The sequence below is a fragment of the Aedes albopictus genome, chromosome 2 (genome assembly GCF_035046485.1).
Source record: "Aedes albopictus strain Foshan chromosome 2, AalbF5, whole genome shotgun sequence".
Taxonomy (NCBI): domain Eukaryota; kingdom Metazoa; phylum Arthropoda; class Insecta; order Diptera; family Culicidae; genus Aedes; species Aedes albopictus.
The window spans coordinates 260212318-260238552 of record NC_085137.1 but is presented as its reverse complement, the minus strand read 5'-3'; the positions used below and the strand labels follow the sequence as shown (position 1 = coordinate 260238552).

The following is a 26235-nucleotide window of genomic DNA, read 5'->3' as shown; positions in this document are numbered from 1 at the left end:
TGATAGGCTCGTAGCTCTTCGAAAATAATAAGACCCGTATTTTTGCCTTTCTCGTACACTAAGTGTACTGGAAAGGCTATATGTTCACTCCAAAAATGACTTTTTGATATAAGCTCCGGAGGAACGAGTCACATATACCAATCAACTCAGCTCGACGAATTGAGGTGATGTCTGTGTGTGTGTATGTGTGTGTGTGTGTGTGTGTGTGTGTGTGTGTGTGTGTGTGTGTGTATGTGTGTATGTGTGTGTACAAAAAACTCACATCACTTTTTGGTAGTAAACCTCAACCGATTTTAATGACCGATGGTTCATTCGACGCGGCATATAGTCCCATTGTTTCCTATTGAAAATGGTTCGGATCGGTCCAGCCGTTCCGGAGTTATGGCCATTTAGGTGTTCCGGACCGGTACCCTTGGGAGGGGTCAGCCATGAAAATACAACAAACCCATGCATGCGACACATCAAACAGCGGCATTCCCGATAACCTGATGAACGGTTAGCAGGAAAACAGTATCAGACCATATCTGAACCGGTAGTGTTCCGGAACCGGTTCCGGGGGGTCCCGGCGGAAGTGGTCAAATATAAAAGAGAACCAAAACCATGCATCGACACATCAAACAGTGGCATTTCCGATAACCTGATGAACGGTTAGCAGTAAAACAGTATCAGACCATATCTGAACCGGTAATGTCCCGGAACCGGTTCGGGGGGGTCCCGACGGAAGTGGCCAAATATAAAAGAGAACCAAACCCATGCATGCGACACATCAAACAGCGGCATTTCCGATTACCTGATAAGCGGTTGGCCGGAAAACAGTATCAGACCATATCTGAACCGGTAGTGTTCTGGAACGGGTTCCGGGGGGTCCCGACGGAAGTGGCCAAATATAAAAGAGAACCAAACCCATACATGCGACACATCAAACAGTGGCATTTCTGATAACCTGATGAACGGTTAGCAGGAATACAGCATCAGACCATATCTGAACCGGTAGTGTTCCGGAACCGGTTCCGTGGGGTCCCGACGGAAGTGGCCAAATATAAAAGATAACCAAACCCATGCATGCGGCACATCAAACAGCGGCATTTCCGATAACCTGATTAACGATTAGCAAGAAAACAGTATCAGACCATATCTGAACCGGTAGTGTTCCGGAACTGGTTCCGTGGGGTCCCAACGGAAGTGGCCAAATATAGAGGAGAACCAAACCCATGCATGCGACACACCAAATCACGGCTTTTTCAATAACCTAATTGACAGTTTGTCAGCAAAAAGTCTCAGACGCACATTTGGGAGAACCGGTAGTGTTGAAGAACAGGTAACGAGTGCCCCGCCGGAAATGGTAAAATATAAAAGTAAACCAAAATCATACATGAGGCCATCCATTAAGTACGTCACGATCCTAGGGGGAGAGGGGATTGTAAAAGTGTGACAAGCTATTACCCCCGAGCAGTCGCGTCTTCAGCCACCCTCAGCGACACTACGCACCCGCTTTGTACTACAAGTGAGCTTTTTTCATGGTGCGTGTACTCAGTACACGATGCTCCCGGGTTATTTATAGGAAAAACCCGTACGAAGAGGGGAGGGGGAGCTTCGAAAATTTCCAATTTCAGAGTGACGCACTTAATGGATGCTCACCATGGAACACATCAATTCGCGGCTTTTTAGGCAGCCTGATAAACAGTTGACAAGAAAATAGCCATATCCATACAATATTTGGGACAACCAGTAGTGCCATGGAATCGGTTCCAGGTGTCCGCTGGAAATGGTCAAACGTAAAATTGAACCAAACCCAAGCATGCGGCACTTAAAATAGTGGAATTATGAAAGTGAACAAAACCAATGTTAGCAATACATCAAATGGTGGTTTTTTTGATAGCCTGGTAAACGTTGGGTAAGATTAAAAGGGAAGAAATAGTCAAAGCATTCATATATGTACAAGAGAAAAAAAATCGTAACCCAAGTAATCTCATCAAAGCTCTCCATTTCAAATTCCTGGAGTGTTAATATAAAACATCAACACTGAATAAACTTTTTCCAATCTTCTTTTGCGTCTAAAATTACTGTGCACAATTTGGTTCATAAGGAGGTCAAATTTTACATGAATCGTATTAAGCGTATAAAGCGTTCTCAGAATCGGCTTATGTAGACGTAAAGATCATGAGTATATATTCGACGAGAAAGGCGCTATCACCACTAGGTGGATTAATCTGGGTTTTTTTTTCAAACAATCATAACTTTGGAGCCATTTGACCGATTTTAATCTTATATTTTTTTTTTGAAAGCAATTTAATTGTAGTTTTAAGGAAAAATACGATGAAGGGGCAATGTTGTGTTTAGGTGCAAAAAATCTGCAATTATATTAGTTTTTTTCCACGTTTTCATTGTCTCAGAACCAAGTGGGTATCCTGGTTTTATTTTTTTATCATAAAATTCAGGAAATTTGGCATAACATATCAAAAAATCAGAGATGTAGGTTTTTTATTTTTGAGACTTGATTTTTTGAATATGGAGTAGGGCGGCCCACACTTATATGAAAAACAAAAATTCCGAAAAGTGCCAAGTCTTACCTCCTAAATCAGTTGCTTTGGACTCCCAGAGTCTACGTTCAAAATTTAAGCAAAATCGATTAAGCCTAAGGGGGCGCTCAAAACGCTTGAATTTTGTATGGGAAAACTTGACCAATTGTATGTAGAAATTTTAAGTTTTCGAATTTTTCCGCTAGGTGGCGCTGTAAGCGTTCAATAAATAAACCATTTGGTTTTATTGTAGGTGACTATATGCCGAAGAACTTTGTCGAAGACCGCGAAGAGATCCGACGGCTGTGAAAAAAGTTTTACCCTAGGCAAAGTGAGGCAAAGTATTGAGATTTCATTATTGATATTATTCCTTTACATGTATTGGAAAAACAACAATAAAGTTTATCCTCACTTTGCCTAGGGTATAACTTTATAATCAGGCGTCGGATCACTTTGCGGTCTTCGACAAAGTTGTTTGGCATATAGGGTAATTGTTCCCTTCGTTGTGGTAGTACCTAATGTTGCGGTAGTGGCAACTGAGCACTTTTTCGGCTGAAATGTTACCAAAAGGCATTTTTTATAGATGTATAATGCTTAAATTATGAGATTGCACCATTTGTGTGCTTAAGATTTGCCCAAAAACCTATTGAAAAAAAATATTTTTCTTAAAATTTTTGCTGCTGTGTTCCTAATGTTGCGGTATCCCATATGATTTCAATGGGATACCGCAACAATAGGAACCAAAATTAAATTTTACCTCCATAATAGGAACAGTGTGCCTAATGTTGTGGTATGCGATTTATGATCGAAAACAGAGAGAAACGATAGTATTTATATTTTTCCAAGCTAATTTGAATAGAAAACTACCAACTAACGTTTTGCAACCCTTTATTAGATGGTACGATCATTGTTTTTGAAATGAATTACCTTAATACCACAACGATGGGCACACTTACCCTAGTCACCTACAATAATACAAAAGGGTTTATTTATTGAACGCTTACAGCGCCACCTAATTGGCCAAGTTTTTCCATACAAACTTCAAGCGTTTTAAGCGCCTCCTTAGGCTTAATCGATTTTGCTTAAACTTTGAATGTAAATTCTGATAGTCCAAAACAACTAATTTAGGAGGTAAGACTTGGCATTTTTTGAAATTTTTGTTTTTCATATAAGTGTGGGCCACCTTAGTATTAAAATATATGGAAAGTCATATATTTGAATACTAGCTGCTCTAAAATTGCCTGATATGGTCAATTCTCATAAAACTTTGCTTCTATTTCTTTTTTGAGAGATTCTTGATGTTTCTGGTATCCATAATTTTATAATTGTTCAAAATATACAATCAAATTTTAAAAAATGTTTTGTATGGGAAAATTTGGCCTTTTATTTTCAATTTCCGGATATGTAATAGCTATATATCACATATAAATGATTCAGCTTGCTGAACATTCACCATGTGATAGCTGCAACCCGGGAGCTTCTTGACAGCTGCCGAACAACGTCAGCGTACCTAAAAATTTTGGTCCGGGTGGTACTGTCAGATTCAAAGCAGCAAGCGCTACTTTTGAAAAGGACGAAAACCGACAATAACAAAATATTCTTTAATTTGTTGTTTCCGCTTTTTTGTGGTAGAAAAATGCAAATTAAGTGCGGCATGATAAATTTGTCTATAAAACGGGTAAAGGCACAATAGTCGTCTTTCATAAAATTAATAAGAAACTCATGTTTTCTTCTAGTGCGGTTATTAAGCACCAGCAAATAATAAATTAGGTTACTTATGCTAACATTTTACAGCTACATCTGGTGGCATGCCAAAATGGAAGTTAAAAATAATCATTTGCAGATGTTTTTTTTTTTTCGAGTTTGATCTTCGGTTTGGCTTCAACTCACCACGAAACAAAAAGATGTTTTCGCATGGACAAAAATTGTTTGCGTCGGTGAAGGATGGACCCGTTGTTTACGAACAGTAGCGACATCTGCGATTTGCAAGTAGGTACGCGAAACTGAGCTCATCTGTCAAGTTACGGAGGGGTTGGATTTATTGCAGAACAATATTGACAGTCCGGATCTCCTACGACAAAACGACTTCCTTATTGTTCCTGGGCATAGAACAAACTACGGCCACAACAATCCTTTGAGTTCCTGCATACGAGTGTTTAATGAAGTTAGCAACATGTTCGATTTTGGCATGACGAAGGAGAACTTTAGGAATAGGTTAATAAATTAGATTAAGAACCAGTTTGTACGATTTTTTTTATCGAAGACATAGTAATAATAATAATTATTATTATTATTTACACCTACACTGCCGGTGGACGCATAAATGTCCCATGTGCTAAAACAGACAATCTAGAAAATCCCGTCCAAAGTTCGAAAAAAGTTAATTGTCTCAACTATGAAGTATAAGTGCTGAATCGTGTTCTAACATCAACCAATTTTGAATTTGAACACTAATTTTTGTTTTACAGCGATTTTATAGTTCCATAGGACTTCCAATGGAACGTGACGCTTATGCGTCCACTTTTAAGAATGTTACAAATCGGCCTTGCAGTTTTTCAACAATTTTCGGAACAAACTACCAATTTTTATTTCCCCATATGATAGTACCCCATGATACATGGTCATGGGCTGTAAAATCTCAATATTGCCAAAAATGCACATGGGACAATTATGCTTCCACCGGCAGTACACTACCCGTCATAAGTACGGACTCACAAAAAGTATTGCAACAATATTGCATCACCCTGACTCACCTTGATATCTCCAAAACCTGAGGACTTACAAAGATGCTGTCTTCAGGAAAGTTATTCAGAAGACCAAAAGCAACAACTTTTCTGAAGGCGGCATCTTTGTAAGTCCTCAGGTTTTGGAGATATCAAGGTGAGTCAGGGTGATGCAATATTGTTGCAATACTTTTTGTGAGTCCGTACTTATGACGGATAGTGTATAAAGTCATTTCATTACAAAACAACTACCGTGATTTCGGGTGAAATTGATCACTTTTCACAGTTTTTTGCGTCTAATTTTTGAATGTTTGTCGACATGGTTAAATTCAATGCTTTAAAACAAGTACGACCATGGTTTTCATCAGTCAACGAGGTTTAAACTTTTACAGCAAATCATTTTATTATAATAAATATCATTTTAAATAAAAAATCAAAAAAATTACTTTCGGGGTGAAATTGATCAGTCAGTGAAATGCCTTTGTAAATGCTGAAAATTATTTTTCCATCTAAATTAACCACCCTAGAATGTGAAAAGCTATGCAAAACTGTTACAAGTTTACTAAATTTTTAATAATTCAAGTTTAAAGTTTAATTCGCCTTGACGAAGGCTCTCTGAGAGAATTGCGCTTGCGTGAAAACATTTTTTTTTTAACATGGGAAAGGATAGGAGCTGCATTTTCAAATGCTTCTAATTCTTTATAGATTTTTTTTCAAGCAAAACGTTCTTAATGTTATCGAATGAGATTTTGATACGCTATATTTTAGACATAACATTGTGATTAAAAAACTTTTGTCTAAAACCAGTTATAATGTAGCTAATTGAAAGTATATTGCAAAACATTAACATTTTTTTCAATCTGAAGTCCCTAAAATATTTTAAAAGCATTTGAAAATGCAGATCCTATCCTTTCCCATGTTAAAAAAATTGATTTCACGCACAGCGCAATTCTCTCAGAGAGCCTCCGTCAAGGCGAATAAATCGAAAGAAAAAGCCTAAAAGTATGCAATTTTCTCACTAATTATGTGTATCAATATTGTACTTCCGAAAAAGTGCAATTTTATGCATAAATTACAATATTTATAGAACTTTTTATGACGAAATTGGGTTTAGCGAACACTTGACAGCTATAAACATTCATTCGAATATTCATTACATGTGTGATACAACTACGGTAACAAAAGTTTGGAAGTGTCTATGAAGATCGCCTAACATGCAGTTTCGGAAAATATTGACTTTAATACCGAAATACGTAACAACTTGGCTGTAAAACATGTAAACTCATCATTCAATAACCCTCGAGCAAGGTGATGGCCATTTTCCACATATTGTTCAAAGTTTAAAGCGTTATTTTTAACAAATAAAAATGGACCTCTCGTCGATCAATTTCACCCCACTGATCAATTTCACCCGAAATCACGGTACTACGGATGAAAAATACCCCGAAGTAGTTCATTTTTGTTCAGTTAATTTAAATTCAAGCTGTTTTGGATAAAGCTTTGTTTTTGTCGGCATGTAATAGCTGTGCATTGCACAATTATTTTCTATTGTTGTCGTTTTTTGACCAATTTGTTTCACCATATGTCTACTATAGTGAACTTATAACCGAAAATATACTGAAAGCGAATAATTTGGTTGGTGTGTGATTTAGGTTATATTTTTCCCTTGCCGCTTCTCTAAAAAAGGTGAGTGTCCATTTTGCCCCGGTCGTAGCAGAAGATATTTTTAAACTAGATTTTCGATATTAAAAAGAAGAAAATACAAACATGTTAAGCATGTAGATACAGCAAAACTACTTGCATGTGTTATAGAAATATCAGGTTTTAATCGACCTGCAATAAATTAACTCACTAAATCTTATTTTAGATGGTCTGAAAATTATAATTTCCTTGCACAAAAAACGGAGGACGCAACTTTTTTTGTGTAAAATCAAGCATAATTTTAATTTCGAATGTTCCTTTCTTGAAAGTACGTTTTAGATAAATGGACTATATTCTCCATTCATTAAAAGTTCAAAAGAGATCGCATATTTCAAAATATTGAGGGTGTCAATTCTGCCCCGAGTGTCCATACTGCCCCGCCTACCCCTAAATATGACTTCGCAAACTTTGCGTTTCAGGAATCCGCGGTCAACTAACTGCCCCATTAAACATTTTCCCGACGAAATCAGTTGATGAATTGGCCAATTATTGCACCGACGCTTTACGGAAGCTTAACAGGGATCAATCGATTAATCACCAGATTAACTAGGGTGTTCCGACGAAAACCGGCCAATGATTAGTCGGTTGATAAGATTTGAACAAACTAAATTGACCAACAACAACATATGGTATGTGGGGGCAAGATGGGTCAGGGGGCAAGATGGGTCAGTACCGTTTTCAACCGTACTATTTATTTTTTGAATCTTTCTATAATTTTCCCAGATGAACGACGTGGATACACAAAAAAGTGATATATTGTTTTTAAAATTCTTTACGTTCCTTACGCAGAAAAAAAATAAAATATTTTTTCGTTATACTCCTTATGCTATACATTCCATATAACTACGTGTAATGTGTAGACGGGGCAAGATGGGTCACCCTAATTTTTCTGTATGTTTGCATAGTTTTTAAAAATGTTTTATTTTTGATAGAAAGGCTATTATGTGACCTACATTATCGAAGCGACTAGAGCGCTGAAAATTTGTGAACAGATTTTTAATATTTTTCTACAAAAAATATAAGTTTTCAAAGTTTTTTATGGCTACCTGAATAAAAATATTCTATTTCTGAGAATAATCTACCGATATGTTTCAACACTTCTTTCATGTAATCTGTACGTATGTGAAGCTTAGATGTATAGAGAAAAAATAGAAGATCTAGTATTTTTTGTTGGAGAAAAATCGAATTTCTGATAACTGACCCATCTTGCCCCCGTAGAAATGAGGTGGGGCAAGATGGGTCATGTTTTGACAATTGTTTGTCAAGAAGCAGGTTTCAAACTGTATGACCTTTCTATACCCTTATATCATAGCTGACTAGTGTATCTGGAAGTCGTGATAGAAAACATAGAAATGCTATTTATATTCAGAATGTTATAGGAATCCATTTCTTAGGTGACCCATCCTGCCCCCACTTACCATACTAACCAGCCGGTTAATTTTGGTCGGGCGATTCGTAGGCAAATCCCTGTATTAAGTTCCCATAAGCGTCGGTGCAACAATTGGCCGATTTATCGACCAACTTATTCAGGATTATATTTAATGGGGCAGTTATTGCGATAAGTATAATGTGGATTGCTAAGTGAGAAAGTGAACGAAGACGCTCTTATTGATAGATAGGTCCCCTTTGAAAAGTTGAGCGAGACTACATATTTCACTATCCCATTTGAAAGCGGTTGAACAAAACAAGCATGCATGCCATCATAATATATTATGTGCTTTTGTGGAATGATTAGTTAATGCTAGCTACTTACTTCTGGAAGCGTCCTGAAAAACTTTAAAAAGTTTTTCTGTTGATTTGCGTCTAAAAATAAATAGGAATAAAACACCGAATACAACAAAATGCTTTGCTTTCGCTTACCGAGATTCAAACAGTGGAGTGGTTTAAGGTTGGCCATTTCACTGTGCGTTTGGATGATTTGTAATTTGTAATTTTGTAATTTTTATTGTTAACGTAATGATTCACTTAAAACCTTTACTTCACGCAGTACCTTCAGTTTTTAAACTCTTTAAACTGAATAATCAACGTAGATTAGCGTAAAATTAAATTATAATTAGAAGTTCGGGTAAACTAGATGAGAAAACATAAACACTACCGACCGGGATCGATGTTGATGTCAACAAAAATGACGGCGGATGCGCGCGCTTTGTGAACGTCACATGACCTTCAGCACAACATCATTAATGTGGCTGCATGCTGTGGGCAATGTATCGCGATTAACAGTAATACAGGCGTTTTTGCTCCACACCTGCCAAAGTATCTAAATACCAAGGTAAGAGATTCCCGCTAATATTCACGGATTAGTGAGAAAAGGAAAAAAGCAAAAAATAGTTATGAAGTTTGCGCTGATTTGTATGGGCACATCACTATTTAGCAAACTTTCTTAAGAAATTAAGCACTCCCATCTTAGAAGCTATTATTTAATTGCATCTGACTGGATTAAATGTGACCTCCATGCAATAAAACAGAAAATATCGCCATTTGAAAATCGGTAACATTTTTTTTTAATTGATTCTAAACATATTTTTTCAGCATTTAGAAACATCCAAACTAACAAAACTTCACAAACTTTGCTGAAATAATGACATTTTAGTGTAAAAACACCAACTTTTCATAACTAACGCAGATGTGTTGGTGAGCCTCATTTTTGACATTCACAGGAATCTCTTACCTTGGTACATATTTATATACTTTGCACACCTGCCACGGTGAACGTTTTTGATCCACAAAGCCCGTGACGGAAAATGTTATAGGTAGGGGAGATAGGGGCATTAAAACGCCAAACTATCATTCTTGTCTTTCTACTTTTGCTGTACAAATCCATATTACAACACTTTACCAATTTTGTTTTTATGAAATATCGCAACCAAACACTGAAATAGTAGTCATAATGTAAGATCTTACACTAAATAATTAGTAGGCTCAGTGTAGTTATGACTATAGGGCACTGCATGAAAATCTCTCCTTCTCTTTCACTCTTACAGAAATTTTGTAAACAACAAGGCCACGAAACGTCAAAGTCCCATACAAAATCAAAACAGTGCAGTGCCCTATAGGGCACTGCATGAAATTCTCTCCTTCTCTTTCACTCTTACAGAAACTTTGTAAACAACAAGGCCAAGAAACGTCAAAATCCCATGCAAAATCAAAACAGTGCAGTGCCCTATAGTACCTCAAATTCGTCATAGGGCACTGCACTGTTTTTAATTTGTATGGGATTTTGACGTTTCTTGGCCTTGTTGTTTACAAAACTTCTGTAAGAGCGAAAGAGAAGGAGAAGGAGAATTTCATGCAGTGCCCTATGCAGAGATGGCATGCACCTCAGAGCGCTAAGTGAGAAGATAAAAATATACACATTACACACAGTCTTCATGATGAGAAAGAGTGCGTGTAAAGAATTATCTTCTGCTTGGTCCGACTGCACGCTCTCGGCATCGTGGTCGCATCGCGCACGACGGTGAGCGCAGGGAAGCAAGAGAAAGTACAGTCCAACACACAGCTCACATCGCAGCGCTGCGCTACTCTGTACTGCCGAGAGCCTACAACTGGCAGCTCAGACAGCGCAGATGTGTAGCACATTCCTAGAAATGAGCGAAGCTCACGCAGAAGAAGTTTGAGCTCTGCGTTGTCTCACGCAGCTGGTGTGGTAACTTACACATTCGCACTCTCACGCAAAGTTTTACGGCTGAGCGATGTGTGTTTGTCGCCGGTCCACATTCGTAGCAAAACAGAGCGGCGCACATGTTATTGAAGATGTGTACGCAGAGCTGTTTATCAGTGTATCTATGCCATCTCTGGCCCTATGTAGTGGGTTATAATAAATAGCGAAGTATTTTGGAAAAATATAAATAGTGTATATTCTAAAGAGTATTTTAATCATGATTTATTAATGTCACGCAATTCCTCTTTGACCGTTCACAAATGTTGAGCAAAATAATGCCGATATCTCCACGCGTATCATTGTTCGTGGACCGGGAGGGGAAATTCTACTTCACACGCTAGCGAGGCGTGGCAAACAGGTACGAAAATGTATTTGTCCGTTTCGTCATTCGCTAGTATAAAACTAGCACGATGCGGAGGGCACGACTCATTCGATTGGCGAAATTCGGCACGCGAGCATCGGTCGAGAGGAACCGAACAGCAGCAGCAAGTGAGTGGTCCGGCTGCGCATCCAACAACGTGCCCGGTGTCGAGCTGGCATTGTGTAGCTATAAGACAGGCACACCAGCGAAGGGAGGCTCATTCAGTCGGCGACATTCAGCGAGCGCGGATCGGCAGCAGAAAGCAGCGACAGCAACACAAGCGTGAGCGGAACACCATCGGAACGAGCGTGTGGTCTCGTGAGCGTAGCAGCCAGCATACCGTGTAGTCGGTCACCGAGGCGAGCATTCTACTCGCACGTTTGCTGGCGGTGGTGAGACACCAGAACACCGATTCGAGCGAAAGGCCTCGATAGTTTAACAGTGCTCACTCATCGGGTTCCTGGTCGCACCCTTCGACGTCGAGCCATGTTGAATTACGACAATGGCGCAGTGGAGGATAGCGGTTCTCGGCGGAGGTTTGTATTTTATTTCTTTTTTTTTCTCCAAAAAGTGCCAAATGAAGTGGGTTACGATAGTCACCATTAGTATTCGTCACAATGGAAATCGGTTCTAGGTCAAGCGATAGGTCTTGACAGGAGAATGAAAAGTTTTGCGGGAGAAAAAAAATGTGCTTTTCATTGGAATGGTTCTTTCTATAATAAGAATGCCCAATTTGGCTGAATTGGATGGAGTGGAAGGTCTCCTTGTTCTGGGTCAAGCGATAGGTCTTGGCAAGAGAATAAAAAAGATTCTGTGGCAGAAGTAAATAGCGTTTGCAATTCTAGTTTAATTCGGTGACTGCGCATCTTGGTTTAATTGGATGGAGCGGAAGGTCTCCACGTTCTGAATTTAGCATTAGGTTCAGGCAAAAGCATGCAAATGATTATGCGGAGGAAGTAAATGACGTTTTAATTTACAAATGCACTTTCTAATCTTCGGTTCTCTTGAGTGAACTGCACGATCTTACAAGTTTGCTAAATTGGAAGGAGTGGAAGGCCTCCTCGTTCGAATATGATTGATACATGGCAGTTTTTGCCTGATTTTGTTGAAACACCAAGCTTATGCCGGAATTCGCGTAGTGGATAAAATGAAGATTACTTAGGGAATGTTTGGTCTCTTTCATCTGTGATATAAGGTACAGGAAGAGCATCTGATTGAGTTATTCGTTTTTTTTTCCTTCACAGTGAATCGCCGATCACTATCTATTATACTCGGCCAAAAGTCACAAAATCTGACCTCAGGAATGAACTGAAATCAAAAAAAGAACGTATTGCTGAGTTGCTTGAGGAAATCAAACAACTGAGGGAGGAAAATGAACAGCTTCGTAAATCCAACACAGAAGTTATTGCGGTTGCGAATCATGATGACGCGGAAACCAGTGTCGGTTCAAACGGCACCCAACAAACCGACTCGTCCGTCAAAAACGAGGAGTCAAAGTTGTTGTCCAGCGTACACCAGCTTTCCATTTCTTCGTTGAACGTTCCGGAATGCAAACCCGCTGTAGAAGGAGAAGGCATACAGCGTCATTCGTTCGAGACGTGGCGAGATCTGCTGGTTGATTCGATGAAGTTGCTTGGAGTCCAAGATGAATCGACAATGTTCACCATATAAAGAGTGAAGGCTGGTCAACAACTTCTCGAAATCTTCAAAAACACGAAGTCAGACCCTAATGCACCGGATGAGAGAGAGTTCCCCTTCTCAAACGCTTTACACCGCCTGAAGTCGTACTTCGGGTCTGGATCGGATGTCCTTTTGCAAAGGCGTAGACTGGCCGTCATGGATCAGAAAGCTGACGAATCGGATCTCTCTTACATTACTCGCGTGGGAGCAGTTGCTAGGCTTTGTGACTATGAGGAAGGGAAAGAGTTTGAGCAGATCGTCAGTACCGTTGCTGAGCACGCTACCAGTAAGGACGTCCGAGCCATAGCTCTCAAAATGTTGAGTCGAAACGCATCGTTTACGGACCTCGTAGATAAAATTCGCGAGCTGGAAGCAATTCGGCTAAACGAGGAGTTTTTCATGAAAAAGCGAATGAAGACCGAACCAGCAGCTCTGGCACCAGTACGAGCCGATTTTCCAAACAATCCAAGATACGATCAAAGAAATTCACAGTACGGTTACCAATCCAGGAGCTACAATCGCTCGACAAGCGGCCCGGAGAGATATTCGAGAGGTCGTGCGTATTCGAATGGTGGCCGTCGTGAATTTACCCGAAACTCTGCTTCATCGCGTGACAGGAACTATGAGGGAACTCGTGATAGGAGCGTCGGTGCATCTCGAGAAGGTAGATATTGGCGGTGCAATAGTGTGTACCATTTGCCGGTGGACTGCGATGCGGCGGACAAAGTTTGTCGTAACTGCGGTCAAATGGGACACATTGCCAGAGCATGTTCTCGACGATTTCCCGCAAGTTCGTCATCGTCATCACGTAAGAGATATTCCGAAGTGGACATCACAAGAGTTGGACCCAGCACGAAGAGAATGGCAGCCATCGAAGCACCAAAACTGGAGAATATCGACAAAGAAGAGGAAGTAAGTGGCTTGAAAGAAGCTTAAACTATGAAGTCAATGACAACGTGTTATGAATGAATTCAGCATTATTTTTCTTTTGAAATCATGTTTTGTTATAAAACCATTGATAAAATAAATTAATTGAAGCACTTTGTTTGTTTTATCCAGGTAATTCCAACGGATTTATTCGAATTGGTTTATGCACTGAATATTGGAGACGACGGAATTATCACAGTGACTTTAGCAGGCATGCCTTGTGAGTTCCTTATCGACTCTGGGGCTCAAGTCAACACATTCTCACAGCAGAATTTCCTTAAACTTATGGCCGAAGGAAAATACCGAGAACAAATTTTTAACTTTTGCGAGCAGTCTGACCGTTCATTGAAACCTTATGCATCTTCCGGAGAGATCAAAGTCATGGGCACATTCGAGGCTCCTCTGTACATATCGGACGATAGACCAACCCTCCTTGAAAAGTTCTACATAGTTGACGAGCGTTACTCCTTACTGGGAAGGTCGACTGCGATCCGTTATTCTGTATTGCTATTGGGCTTTAAAGTTCCTGCGCACTCAACCGCCATCGACATCGATTGCAACTACCAAATAGGCCGCGTCCAAGCTTTAAGCACAGCTGATGCATTCCCAAAGTTTAACATTCCTCCAGTTACACTACAGTATGATAAATCGCTTCCACCCTGCAGAAACATTTTCACGAACGTTCCAATTTCGCTCAAACCAATCGTGCATCAGAGGCTGTTAGAGTTGGTCAAGGCGGATATCATTGAACCAGTAAATGAAACCATGGATACGTCATTCTGCTCTTCGTGCTGGTAGTGCCGAAAGGCAAAGACAACATTCGCCTAGTAATCGATTTGAGAGGACCAAATCGTTATATACTCAGAACACCCTTTGCCATGCCAACTCTTGAGGGTATACTGGCAGAACTTAACGGAGCTCGTTGGTTTTCGACCATTGATCTTTCAAACGCGTTTTATCACATCGAACTTGCGAAAGATTCTCGGCATCTCACAAACTTTTTTACAGAGTTTGGAACGTTCAGATGTGTCCGATTACCGTTTGGTTTATGTAACGCTCCGGACTTGTTCCAGGAGACTCTAGAGCGAAAAGTTTTGGCTGGTTGTTACGGAGTTAAGAACTACCTCGATGATGTATTAGTATTCGGCCGCTCCGAAGAAGAGCACGACGAAAACTTGAGACAAGTTATGGCTCGATTTAAAAAAAAAAAAAAGACGCGGACACCGTCTTCAGCCAGAGGCTGTACAGACTGAATTAAACTTAACACTAGACAAGGGACACACGGAGCATGCACCAGTGGATACGGAGAAGAAACTATTCTCACGAAAAGTTTCATCGCCCGGAGCGGGAATCGAACCCTCACCCCATAGCATGGTGCGATTAGAAGCTTGGTGACCCTAACCGCACGGCTACGAGGCTCCACAAGATCACAATGTTAAACTGAACGATGCTAAATGCAGCTTTAAGAAGCAGTCCGTCACCTTTGTTGGCTTTAAGTTAACGGCGGATGGATGGGAAGTCGAAGAAGAAAAGATAAATGCTATACGAAATTTTCGAAAACCAACATCGTGTCAGGAGGTAAAAAGCTTCCTAGGTTTGGTCACTTACATTGACCGATTCTTGCTTCATCGAGCGGACAAAACGGAATATCTGCGTCGTTTAGCAAACAGCGAAAGATTTTATTGGACTGCCAACGAGGATAATGAATTCGAGATGCTTCGCAACATATCAGCGTACACAATCAAAAAATTGGGATACTACAATCCAGAGGACAGGACTGAGCTTTTTGTTGACGCCTCCCCGATAGGCTTGGGGGCCATCCTGGTTCAGTTCAACAGCCAGTCCATACCTAGAGTGATCGCGTGCGCGTCTAAGTCGCTGACAGCTACAGAACAACGGTATCCTCAGACGCACAAGGAGGCGTTAGCTGTAGTATGGGGAGTCGAGCGGTTTGCCACTTACCTCCTAAGCAAAACTTTTATCGTGCGGACAGACTCAGAAGCCAATGAGTTCATCTACAATGGCAAATACAGATTGGGAAGACGAGCAGTTTCAAGAGCCGAGTCATGGGCTTTACGTCTACAGCAATACGATTTTCGAATTGAGAGAGTTCCAGGTAAGATTCAGTATTTTCCAATCTGTTGACCTTTGCTTTCACTGGTTTCTCATAACAGGTAATTGCAACGTGGCCGACGCGCTCTCCAGATTAATACGTGATTCAAATGAAGCAGTTCCATTTGAAAATGACAATGAAGACCATTTCTTGTATTCGCTCGATTTCTCAAGTATGGAGCTTACTTGGCATCAAATTTAATTGTCTTCTGAGGTAGATAGCGAGTTGCAATCGGTGAAAGAAGCTATCGAGAGTGGTCAATGGAGTCCCGGTCTTGCTAAATTCGAACCTCATAAGAAAGAGCTGAGGTTCCTAGGCAACCTTTTGTTTAAGGACAACAAGGTGATACTTCCTCTGTCTCTGAGGATTCTGGCAATGAAATCAGCTCATGAAGGACATGTCGGAGAGATGGCGATGAAAATAATTATGCGGGAGTTCTTCTGGTGGCCGGGTATGTCAGCAGATGTTGAGAAGTTTGTCAAGAGGTGTGAAACATGTATAAGGCTATCAAAGAGAAACCCGCCAGTACCACTGTCAACCCGAGAACTCCCAGATGGACCGTGGGAGATAGTCCAAATCGATTTCCTGTCGCTTCCTGGTTGTGGCTCTGGAGAATTCCTCATCGTTGTAGACATCTACTCGCGTTACTTGTCTATCGTAGAGATGCGATGCATGGATACCGAAAGTACGAACGCAGCACTATGCAGTATCTTCCAGCTTTGGGGACTCCCAAAGATAATACAAAGCGACAATGGTCCGCCATTTCATGGATCTAATTTCGTCTCCACCTGGGAAGATAGAGGAGTACGTGTTCGTAAGTCGATCCCGCTGAGCCCCCAGTCCAACGGCTCTGTTGAACGCCAAAATCAGGGCATCATAAAAGCGGTAGCAGCTTCAAAAATCGATAAAATAAGTTGGAGAAATGCTATCCACAAGTATGTCCATCATCACAACACGGTAGTACCGCACTCTCGTCTGAACGTCACTCCATTCGAGTTATTAGTCGGATGGAAATTCAGAGGAACTTTCCCATCCTTATGGTCATCCACAAAACTTGACCGAACCGACATTCGAGAGAAAGATGCCGAATCGAAACTAAAAAGTAAACGATACGCCGATAAAACACGACACGCGACTGAGTCCGACATAGTAATGGGAGATTGGGTTCTACTAGCGCAAAATAAAGCAAACAAAATGGATCCTACTTTTCCTGCAGAGAGATTCCGCGTTATTGCCATTGATGGACCAAAAATTACCGTGATGAGTAAGAACGGTATACAGTACTCTAGGAACATTCAGGAAGTTAAACGTGTGCCTTGCTATGAAGAGGAAACAACGACGTCATCAGAACTAGTCACGACCAACGATCCAAGCTATGCAGGCGACGATGATCCAGAAGGATACTCGTTGTTACCATCTCCAACACAGGATTGCGATGGTTTTGAGCGTCCTAGAACCAGTACAGCAAGTGGAGAGCCAGCTACAAGCAGAAGCCTACGACCCCGAAGTACCTTGCGAAAACCATCGAGATACAACGAGAAATTCATTTATTCAGTTATTCATTAGAGTAGACATGGTAAGAAATGTAGTGGGTTATAATAAATAGCGAAGTATTTTGGAAAAATATAAATAGTGTATATTCTAAAGAGTATTTTAATCATGATTTATTAATGTCACGCAATTCCTCTTTGACCGTTCACAAATGTTGAGCAAAATAATGCCGATATCTCCACGCGTATCATTGTTCGTGGACCGGGAGGGGAAATTCTACTTCACACGCTAGCGAGGCGTGGCAAACAGGTACGAAAATGTATTTGTCCGTTTCGTCATTCGCTAGTATAAAACTAGCACGATGCGGAGGGCACGACTCATTCGATTGGCGAAATTCGGCACGCGAGCATTCGCCCCCAAAACGACGATTCGACCGCTTGGGAGTGTTGTCGTCGTCGTGATGATGCTTCCCGAAAGCAATGTCAAATTCGTTCGGGGTTTCAAAACATTGGAAAGAAATTCATTACTTTTACAGTCAGATTGAGATTTACGAGTAAATGAGTGTGATCCGAAGGTATAACTGTTTATTCTGAGCATAACAGTATTTTTTACGGCAGTGAAAACTAATTAGAAGTACGATATTTCTGGGTCTGAAAATCGTTCAGGCGAAGTGGATAGCAAATCTAACCTAGAATATCCTACAATTCTAACCTCAACTCCTCACTTGCACAAGCCGGATCTCATTTTTCACGCAAATGGTGGAACAAAATGCAAAACTAATGTACGTGCGACCGAGGGAATTGAAAGTTCTACCATTCCCACTTAAAAAAAATGTCGGATGTGGGTTGTAAGTAGGAAAAATAAAATAATTCCCCCAACAGATTATGTTGATAGGTATGTAAAAAAAAGGTAAACATCATCAGTTCGGTAGTTGCGCTACCGAAACAAAGATGGGTAACAGTATGTTTTGTTTTGCCCTTGAAAGCCAATCGGTCGAGAGGAACCGAACAGCAGCAGCAAGTGAGTGGTCCGGCTGCGCATCCAACAACGTGCCCGGTGTCGAGCTGGCATTGTGTAGCTATAAGACAGGCACACCAGCGAAGGGAGGCTCATTCAGTCGGCGACATTCAGCGAGCGCGGATCGGCAGCAGAAAGCAGCGACAGCAACACAAGCGTGAGCGGAACACCATCGGAACGAGCGTGTGGTCTCGTGAGCGTAGCAGCCAGCATACCGTGTAGTCGGTCACCGAGGCGAGCATTCTACTCGCACGTTTGCTGGCGGTGGTGAGACACCAGAACACCGATTCGAGCGAAAGGCCTCGATAGTTTAACAGTGCTCACTCATCGGGTTCCTGGTCGCACCCTTCGACGTCGAGCCATGTTGAATTACGACACCCTATAGTCATAACTACACTGAGCCTACTAATTATTTAGTGTAAGATCTTACATTATGACTACTATTTCAGTATTTGGTTTTCGCTATAATAAGCGAATCCAACTGATCGAATTTTTAGTCGACAAAAGCACATACGACCTATTCAAATCGAGCTCCAGAATTTCTTAACAAATCCGATGAGTTTTACGATTTTGCCTAATGGATCATTGAAGCCGACTTTTCCGCTACTCACCGCGTCAAAACAAAAGCGCCACCATATATGGACGGTAACACAGTGACAGCAGTCGAGTTACGTCAAACACACAAGGCTACGGTGGCGTACTGACTGCACCCCCGGGCTGACGCGCGTTTCTATTACTACCGTTCATCCGAATCACAAGTCTCGGTCATAAAACCATTTATCGTTAGTTTATCGAATCCGTACACACTCCAACCGTGAAACAGTAGATGTTTCGGTTATCGAATGTTAAAACTTCAACGACTGACAGATGTCAAGCCGTGTTGGCAGAGGAAGCTCTCAATGAATAACTGAGGAAGTACGTATAGAAAACTAGCTGAAAAGCTGGTTTAGCCAAGTGAGGATGCTACGACAAGAAAAAGATGAACTATGATTTTTCTTATGTTTTGCAATAAATTAAAGGAATCTAGTACATAAATACATAGTAAACTACCATTGATAACAATACAATTACAATTAGTTTAATGGGGTCAATTGAACCGAGGTTAAAATAAACATGCAATAATATTTGTTGTTATGTAAACAGATTTCGCCTTTGAAAAAACCAAAGAATTCATATTTCTCGGTAACATTTTTCTCCAACATTTACAGATACTAATGGCCACATGAATTGTGAACGATTTATGGTATGGACCATACGACCTGAGGTCTGACTTGTCATATTTGGCAGTTATTTGAAAAGATTGAAGATAGATCTTATCAACAGCTGCCAAGCAATACATACCAGACAGACATCAAAGTATTTGATTCTTATCATAAAATGTGCATATCATTCTGGCGGCCGTTAGTGCTCGTAAATGCTGGATATAAATGTTAGCGGGAAATATAAGTTCTATGGATTTTCAAAAGCGAAAACTGCTTACAAATAACAACAAATATTATTGTATTTTTATTGTAACATCGATTCATTTGACGCCATTCAATGAATTGTATTTGTATTGTAAGAACAATGAAAAAACATTAAGATATACTGTTTTCTTTTGAAAATTGCCCTAAAAATGTCTCATAAAAACACAATACATTCTAATGTTTTTCGCGAAAAAGTGTATGAAAATTTTCTCAAAATTGTATGGTTAAGATACAAACACCGCTAGCCATCATGGTTTCTCATAGCGGAAATCATGATGGTTACAGGTCGCAAGCCCTGGTAAAGTGTGGAACGTTTTGATGGCTGTGATCCCTGACCATCATGTAATCAAAATCCCAGGGATACTCAAGTGACCATACTGTTGGGTTGTGGGGGTTGCGTGTGTGGGGTGCATATATTGACAAGCATTGCTATGGATCGTTAGGGCTGAGTAGGAGCGGAGAATGGATCTACGATTGCTTAATTGCGATTATACCTACTTACTGGTATAGTCGTGGTTCAGCAGTCCGCATAATCACCAACTGTAAATGCGGTGTTTCTCATACTGTAGATGACTATAATAAATTGTCATTCAACCATCTCTCAAACTATTCGAGATAACAGTAAGATAACCATTCCATGTACAGATTTGCCAGTTTGGCAAATGGTAATCCGCCAAATAACAGTATGTGGAATAGGCGGTTAAGATTGGTTACCATAAAAAATCGCTCGTTTTCTCAAACAAATTTTTCGCAATACTGTAAAGGATACGGTCATTTTACTATCCATTTTTTCAGTCAATTTACTGCATAGAAAATGGTTAGAAAACTGTTTTACAATTAATTTGGAAGAAAAACGAACAATGTATGTGTTATTATTGGTTTATGGTATTCCATAGTTTTTTAATCGTATCATATACGGTTCCATTGTGTTGGAACCGTTTAATAATAAAAATAAATAATTCAATCAAATTAGAAGATGATAGTTCCATTTAAAAGTTGAAAAATCCCATAAAAGCTAAGTTAGCATAATCGTCCCAAGTATTACGTTTCCTATGCAAATTTGTTTAGGCTTTTGATGATCAAACTGCTTTTGAGTCCGGATATTTGGGATTTTTCACCTAAAAACGGAGCTATCATCCTCTTTGAAGAAAAATACAATTTAAGAAGCATTATTTATGAATATTTTTGTATTACATGCTTTTATGTATATATGTAAACATCAAAACCAAATGCAAATGTAAATTTAACAAAATATGCAAAATCTGTATCATTTTTAGATTCATGATTTAGCTATTGTAATTGAGTAATAATAATCTCGAAAAAAAAAAACAAAACAAACTAACATTGTCCATGTCTGCAAAACCCAATATTCCCTTAAAACAAATATAGGTACCTACGCCAAAATAGTGAAAAAAATTGGGTTTTGAACTAAACAGAAAACAAATTAGTATTCTAAATTTTGCCAAATATAAATCACTACGCGAAACACTCCGGAAAGAGGTTCATCTCTGAAAGGTTTGTCTGCGAATGGAACTGGTGGCATCCACGTGATCGACTTCAGTTTGTGCTTTCCAACATCCAAAGGGAGGAACGATTGCTGAGGTATTTCCTCTGTACGTCTTCCCGGGCTTGGCTCCGAGTGTTAGTCCATTATGTTGCTTCTTGATGTCCAACGAAGCTGTAGGCATTTGAAATACTCAAATCTTATCAACTCGGCAAAACTTTATTCCGCGGGTCAAAGATGTTGCTGGAAGAAAAGTACATAGAAGATTTATAAATTTTGATGGGCATACAAATGCAGCAGTTAAAACAGTAGTGTAGCGCAGTGGGGAAATTATGGTATTTTTGGCATATTTTCTCTCGGGTGTTTTATAAACCCTGTTAAACTGAAAACTTATCCCGAGACTTATCCTATAAAACCGAAGTTTCATGGAATTTGTGCAACAAAATCCACTCATGAAGAGATCATACTTGCCGAAAACATGCATCACCCTAGGGAGCATCCATTAAGTACGTCTCGCAAAAATTGGGAACGTTCGACCCCCCTCTCTCTTAGTACGGTTCTTTTTTTGCTGAACATTGCTTGTCACACTTTCACAAATCCGCCTCCCTCCTAGAACCGTGACGTACTTAATGGATGACCGCCTATATAAATTGCATCAATGCACCCGACAGAAGTTTATCCGTATTTACCGTATATGTTTTACGATTTGGAACTATATAAGTTCCAGGGTGCATACTGCCGTTCTACGCCCGATTGTCCCATGTTATATGGGATTCCCATATAACATGGGACAATCGTACGTAGAACGGCAGCATAGCATTCAACTGTTTCGCGGAAGCGGTAGGAGCTGCGTTGGGAATGTTCACTACTTTACCTGGGTTTAAATCCTATCCCGTCTCCGTCCCGAACTCCGTCTCGTGCTCTTTTGAATAACGGCATCCTCCTGCGGAGATAGTGGTTATCCCCTTGGTTATCCCAAGTCGGGTTCCAAGCTGGATCTGCTTTGGTGTTTTTACGATTGCTTCTATCAGCACCGTAGAATTGCAGCTGCTGGACTCCGTTGCGCATGCCTTCACTGACGGCCACCGTATTACACAAAACAGAACACAATTCTGATAAAAACTTGATTAAACGGCGGTAGCTTCTTTCCGCGGACACTTTTTAGTGAGCTCTACCACAACAAAAAAAAAACAAACAAAAAAATCAAACTCAATTTGCCACTCAAAAAAGAATCGTTTCATTTTCTGCAACAAATACTAATGCGCGCAAACATTTGCCAAACTGTTAAAAAATAGTTACTTGTAGTAAAGTAAAGGTGTGTAAGTAAGAAGTGGAAATACGCAATGGTACCTTCTAGCAGATGGTGATGCTTCGTTTAAACCATTTGCATCAAGTTTTCACTCTCATATCATTTAGCATTACTTTGACAGTACAATATACTGTCACAGTTTGATATGGTTTGCACAAACCGTTTTTTATAATACCAAGCGTTAGATGGGTGAATGTTCAACATTAAATCAACAGTATGTGATAAGTTAACCTCAACAGTTGGAAGATGGTTACTGTTTGGACTGTGAGGCAAACTGTATTTTATTATGCGGGTGGTGGTGCCGCTTTTCGCTTGTGTTCGGCCTAGGTGGTTTGTTTAGGCGGTGCGGGTAGGTCTGTATGTACTTCGTACGTGCAGTGCGTACGGCTCCTACGGCTCAGCATTGTGGTTACTTGCAATTTAATTTAATTTGCCGAGGCCGGCAAAATAAATCGCCGAGAATCCAACAGCTGAGAGCTCGGTAAAAATCTCGGTAAAAGTTCAAATTACCGACTAGTCTGCAAACTTGACAAAGATCAACTGTCAAACTTTGACGAGTGGTTCGGTAATGCATTGCCGAAAACTTCGGCATACATTATTACCGAAATTCAGTGAATGTTTATTTTCTTTCATGCTTATTGATAAGAAGAAGTAAAACAAAACAAAAACTATAATTAGGTTAACAGTTTTATTATCAAAAGCATAAATGAAAAAAAAGTACATATATCTACTCCGGAATGTTTTTTTTAATTTGTAATGGCTTGGGTCACTTCCTCCTATATTCCTACGGATGCGCCGGACCAGCTGGATGTCCTTTGGCATGATGATGACGCGCTTGGCGTTGATCACGCACAGATTGGTGTCCTCGAACCATCCGATCAGGTACAGTGACGATTCACTCGTTGAGAGCTCGTTAGATGGGCTGTCTCGATGGTTGAATGTTCACTGGTTGGGGCAAAACTCAACTAAAAAGCACTGTCAATGTCAAAATAGATGTCAAAACGAGTTTGACGTCTGACCGCCGTCGCATCACAGCTCCTGTATACAAAGCGTTTGCGCAAGTATGTGAGTGTTTCGTGACGTATTTCTCGTCACTTGCGTGTGTCTAGAGCATTTTGATCAGTTGTCAGTTGCCCCAACAAACGAACACGATTCACTAATCGGGGCGCAGTCATGACCCAACCAACGAATCCGAACTGTACTTCCCTTTGTTGACTTCCTGCATGGCAGCAACGGCGGCACATTCATCGCAGATCCATCTTAATTCCCGTCTCCGGCCAAAACGATGCTTCTTTACTCCGCCGGTCGAGGGAGCACTTTTGCGGGCGGCATTTGTGGCCAGCTGCTAACGGGGAGCCTTTTCTTCGGTGGAGTTACGAGTGGTTTTTTTTTTGGTGCGGATCATTTTGCTTTTGGTTTGGTTAGTCCGGCAGCAACCAAGCAGGCACTTTTGAAGCAAGAATCCGGCAGCGCTCCATCTCCAAAACAACGAACTGAAAAGAAAATTAAGAAATGCATCCATGTATTAACGAATATCAATAGTAAAAGCATAAATAGCATTAAATAAAAGCGATTTCAACCAGGGATGAGAAATGTACTGGAAAAAACGGTTACCGGCTGTACATTTGACATTTTTCCACACGAACATCACAGGCCCAGCCAAACTCAAACTGTTCGAAAAATAAATGTCATAACATTTTTTTTCCTGCAGCCTTTTTCCTCGAAACGGTTTCCAAGTGCGAGAGCGCCAGTACTCGAGCACAACGACGACAGAAATTTCTGTCTCTCCCATTTTCGCATTTTTCTGCGTTTCAAACCGCTTCTAGACAAACTTCTTTACATGCATCGCAAAGCTAGGAGTGTGCTCTAGCTGTTTGTGCAAATCGAATTAAGTTATTTATTAAAACAAGTGAGTTATTAGCAGTTGAAAATATTTGACATTTTTCGCAATCACCCGCCTCAGCATGACTGCTCATAAAAATTTTCGTGGGGAAGCGAAAACCGTCAAGCGTCTGCTCGACTGCCGTCGGCGCGACATCTGATGGTATTGGTGCTGCCGTTGTGTTGTTTTTATTTTACTGCCAGTATCGATGAACGGTAAACAGAAAAAAGTCTCATTTCCATGCCTGATTTCAACTGCTTTACTTACTGAGATAACCATTCCAGCGATGAAAGTGATTTGCTTTAAAACATCCTTGTTCTATTCTTTGTTTGAAGATGGCACCCGGCAACGCGTTTAGTTTTCATTTTTGACAGATGCGCTTTACCGAAATTCAGCGACATGATCAGATTGCCGATTGCTGTGGCAAATAAGTTTGCCGATAATCAGTAATGACCGAAAATTGCCGAATTTCGTTATTTTTGACAAGTAATTTTTGATGAACTGTCAAATTTTAACGACATTTCAGTTAAAATAAGCTTTACCGATTGAGTTCGTTAGTCGTTTTTACCGAGATCAAATTTGGAGATTAAGTGTGTGGGTAGTGTAGGATAATTGGGTTTGGGACTGAGGGGGTCGTCATTGATTCTGCCGACACCATTGCGTGCTCATTGTTGACGGTTGTGTTGGTGACGATTTCTTCAACTTTAGAATCTCATTCATTCCACGCACAAACTTTGGGAGGAGGAACTGCTTTGTAATGCAAGAGAGGGATTCAAACTCTGCGTTACGGGTTGGGTGAGGTCATGCAGATAGAAGCAACCCAGGTGACCATGCGGCTCGGGTCGTGATGGATGCATGAGTGCAGTGTGTGTGGGGTGCGCTACCCTGTGGGTGCAGTTGAGTCCGGGTTGGAGTGGAAGGAGACCCTTCTCTACCCTAGATCGGTTTCGGTTGTACGGACGGGGTAGTGTTTGGCTTATTTGTGACGTGTTGTGTGGGATTTGCGGCCCGAGCTGCGCGGTTACTTAGGAAGTATTGTGCTCTGCAATCTAGATTTTGGTTTTAAGATGAAGCTATGGCTGGGCTGTGCCTCGGATTTGTTGGGCGCAGGTCGGGAGAGCTGATGGCGGTTTGTGCTGGAGGGTTTGCTCGATTGGTTAATCACTGGTGGTGGCCAGTTGATTGACTTGTCGGCGCTGCATGTCATTTGGTTCTTGGGGTTTGTGCTCTCGAGATTCGGGGCGTTGCTTCGTTGTATCTTCGCTTTAATACTAATATTCCTTGTTTGATTTAACTGACTGTTATGTACAGGCGCTTAACTCATTCTATTTCATAGATTGCCAGATTTAAGGGTAATGGTTCAATAGGGTGTTAGCAATCAGAGTGGATTAGAACGAGTTGGCGCCTACAATACACCAACACTAACACACATACACCAATACTTACACGCACACATGCACCTACAACTAGCTGTAAAAGACCAGTGGGCGGGACAATGGTGCCTACCCAACAGTTGTAGGTGGGGTGTTTGGCTTAGCTACATGACTTGGTCCGGCAAGCCCATAAACATCAATTGGTAGACGTATTGCCTAGTGAAAAGACAACGCAGATGGGCGAAAGCCAGGGGATGTGTTGATAATAGCAGCATAGCAGAATAGCAGAAAATTGTATGGTTAAGATACATAACGACCACCATTTTTTATTGTAAAAGTGCCATTTACCATTCGCCGAATGGTATAGAACAATAGGGGTGATGGTGAGTCTGCCGTGTAAATTACAATACGTTTAATGGTGAACATTTTTCGAAAAAATGGTGTTGTAATAATAAAATTTATCGTATTTTTATGATATTTTTTATCAGGGCCCCTTGACGAGTCAACG

General features: G+C 40.6%; 1 protein-coding gene and 1 long non-coding RNA gene across 4 annotated transcripts in view; both read right to left on the bottom strand.

The window, feature by feature from the left end:
• The window catches only part of LOC115256148 (DNA mismatch repair protein spellchecker 1-like), a 67667-nt gene extending 58551 nt beyond the window's left edge, over positions 1–9116 (bottom strand). The window contains exons 1-3 of one of the 2 annotated variants that reach the window (XM_062851637.1): positions 8906–9116; positions 8804–8862; positions 8697–8746 (exon numbers count right to left, since the gene is read on the bottom strand). In XM_062851637.1, coding sequence (XP_062707621.1) covers positions 8697–8746; positions 8804–8840 — 87 coding nt within the window. In that variant the 5' untranslated portion in view covers positions 8841–8862; positions 8906–9116. Of the gene's footprint in view, positions 1–8696; positions 8747–8803 lie in introns of both variants that reach the window. The other variant, XM_062851636.1, reaches the window with a different exon arrangement.
• Positions 9117–20812: 11696 nt separating this feature from the next.
• Positions 20813–22763, bottom strand: LOC115263117 (uncharacterized). 2 transcript variants are annotated; one of them, XR_009997012.1, is made up of 3 exons: positions 22514–22763; positions 22038–22334; positions 20813–21406 (listed from the first exon to the last, which is right to left on the bottom strand). It is a non-coding gene; the product is annotated as an uncharacterized LOC115263117 (long non-coding RNA). The 2 variants fall into 2 exon arrangements; XR_003895584.2 differs by having other exon boundaries at positions 22038–22763.
• Between the last annotated feature and the right edge of the window lie 3472 nt (positions 22764–26235).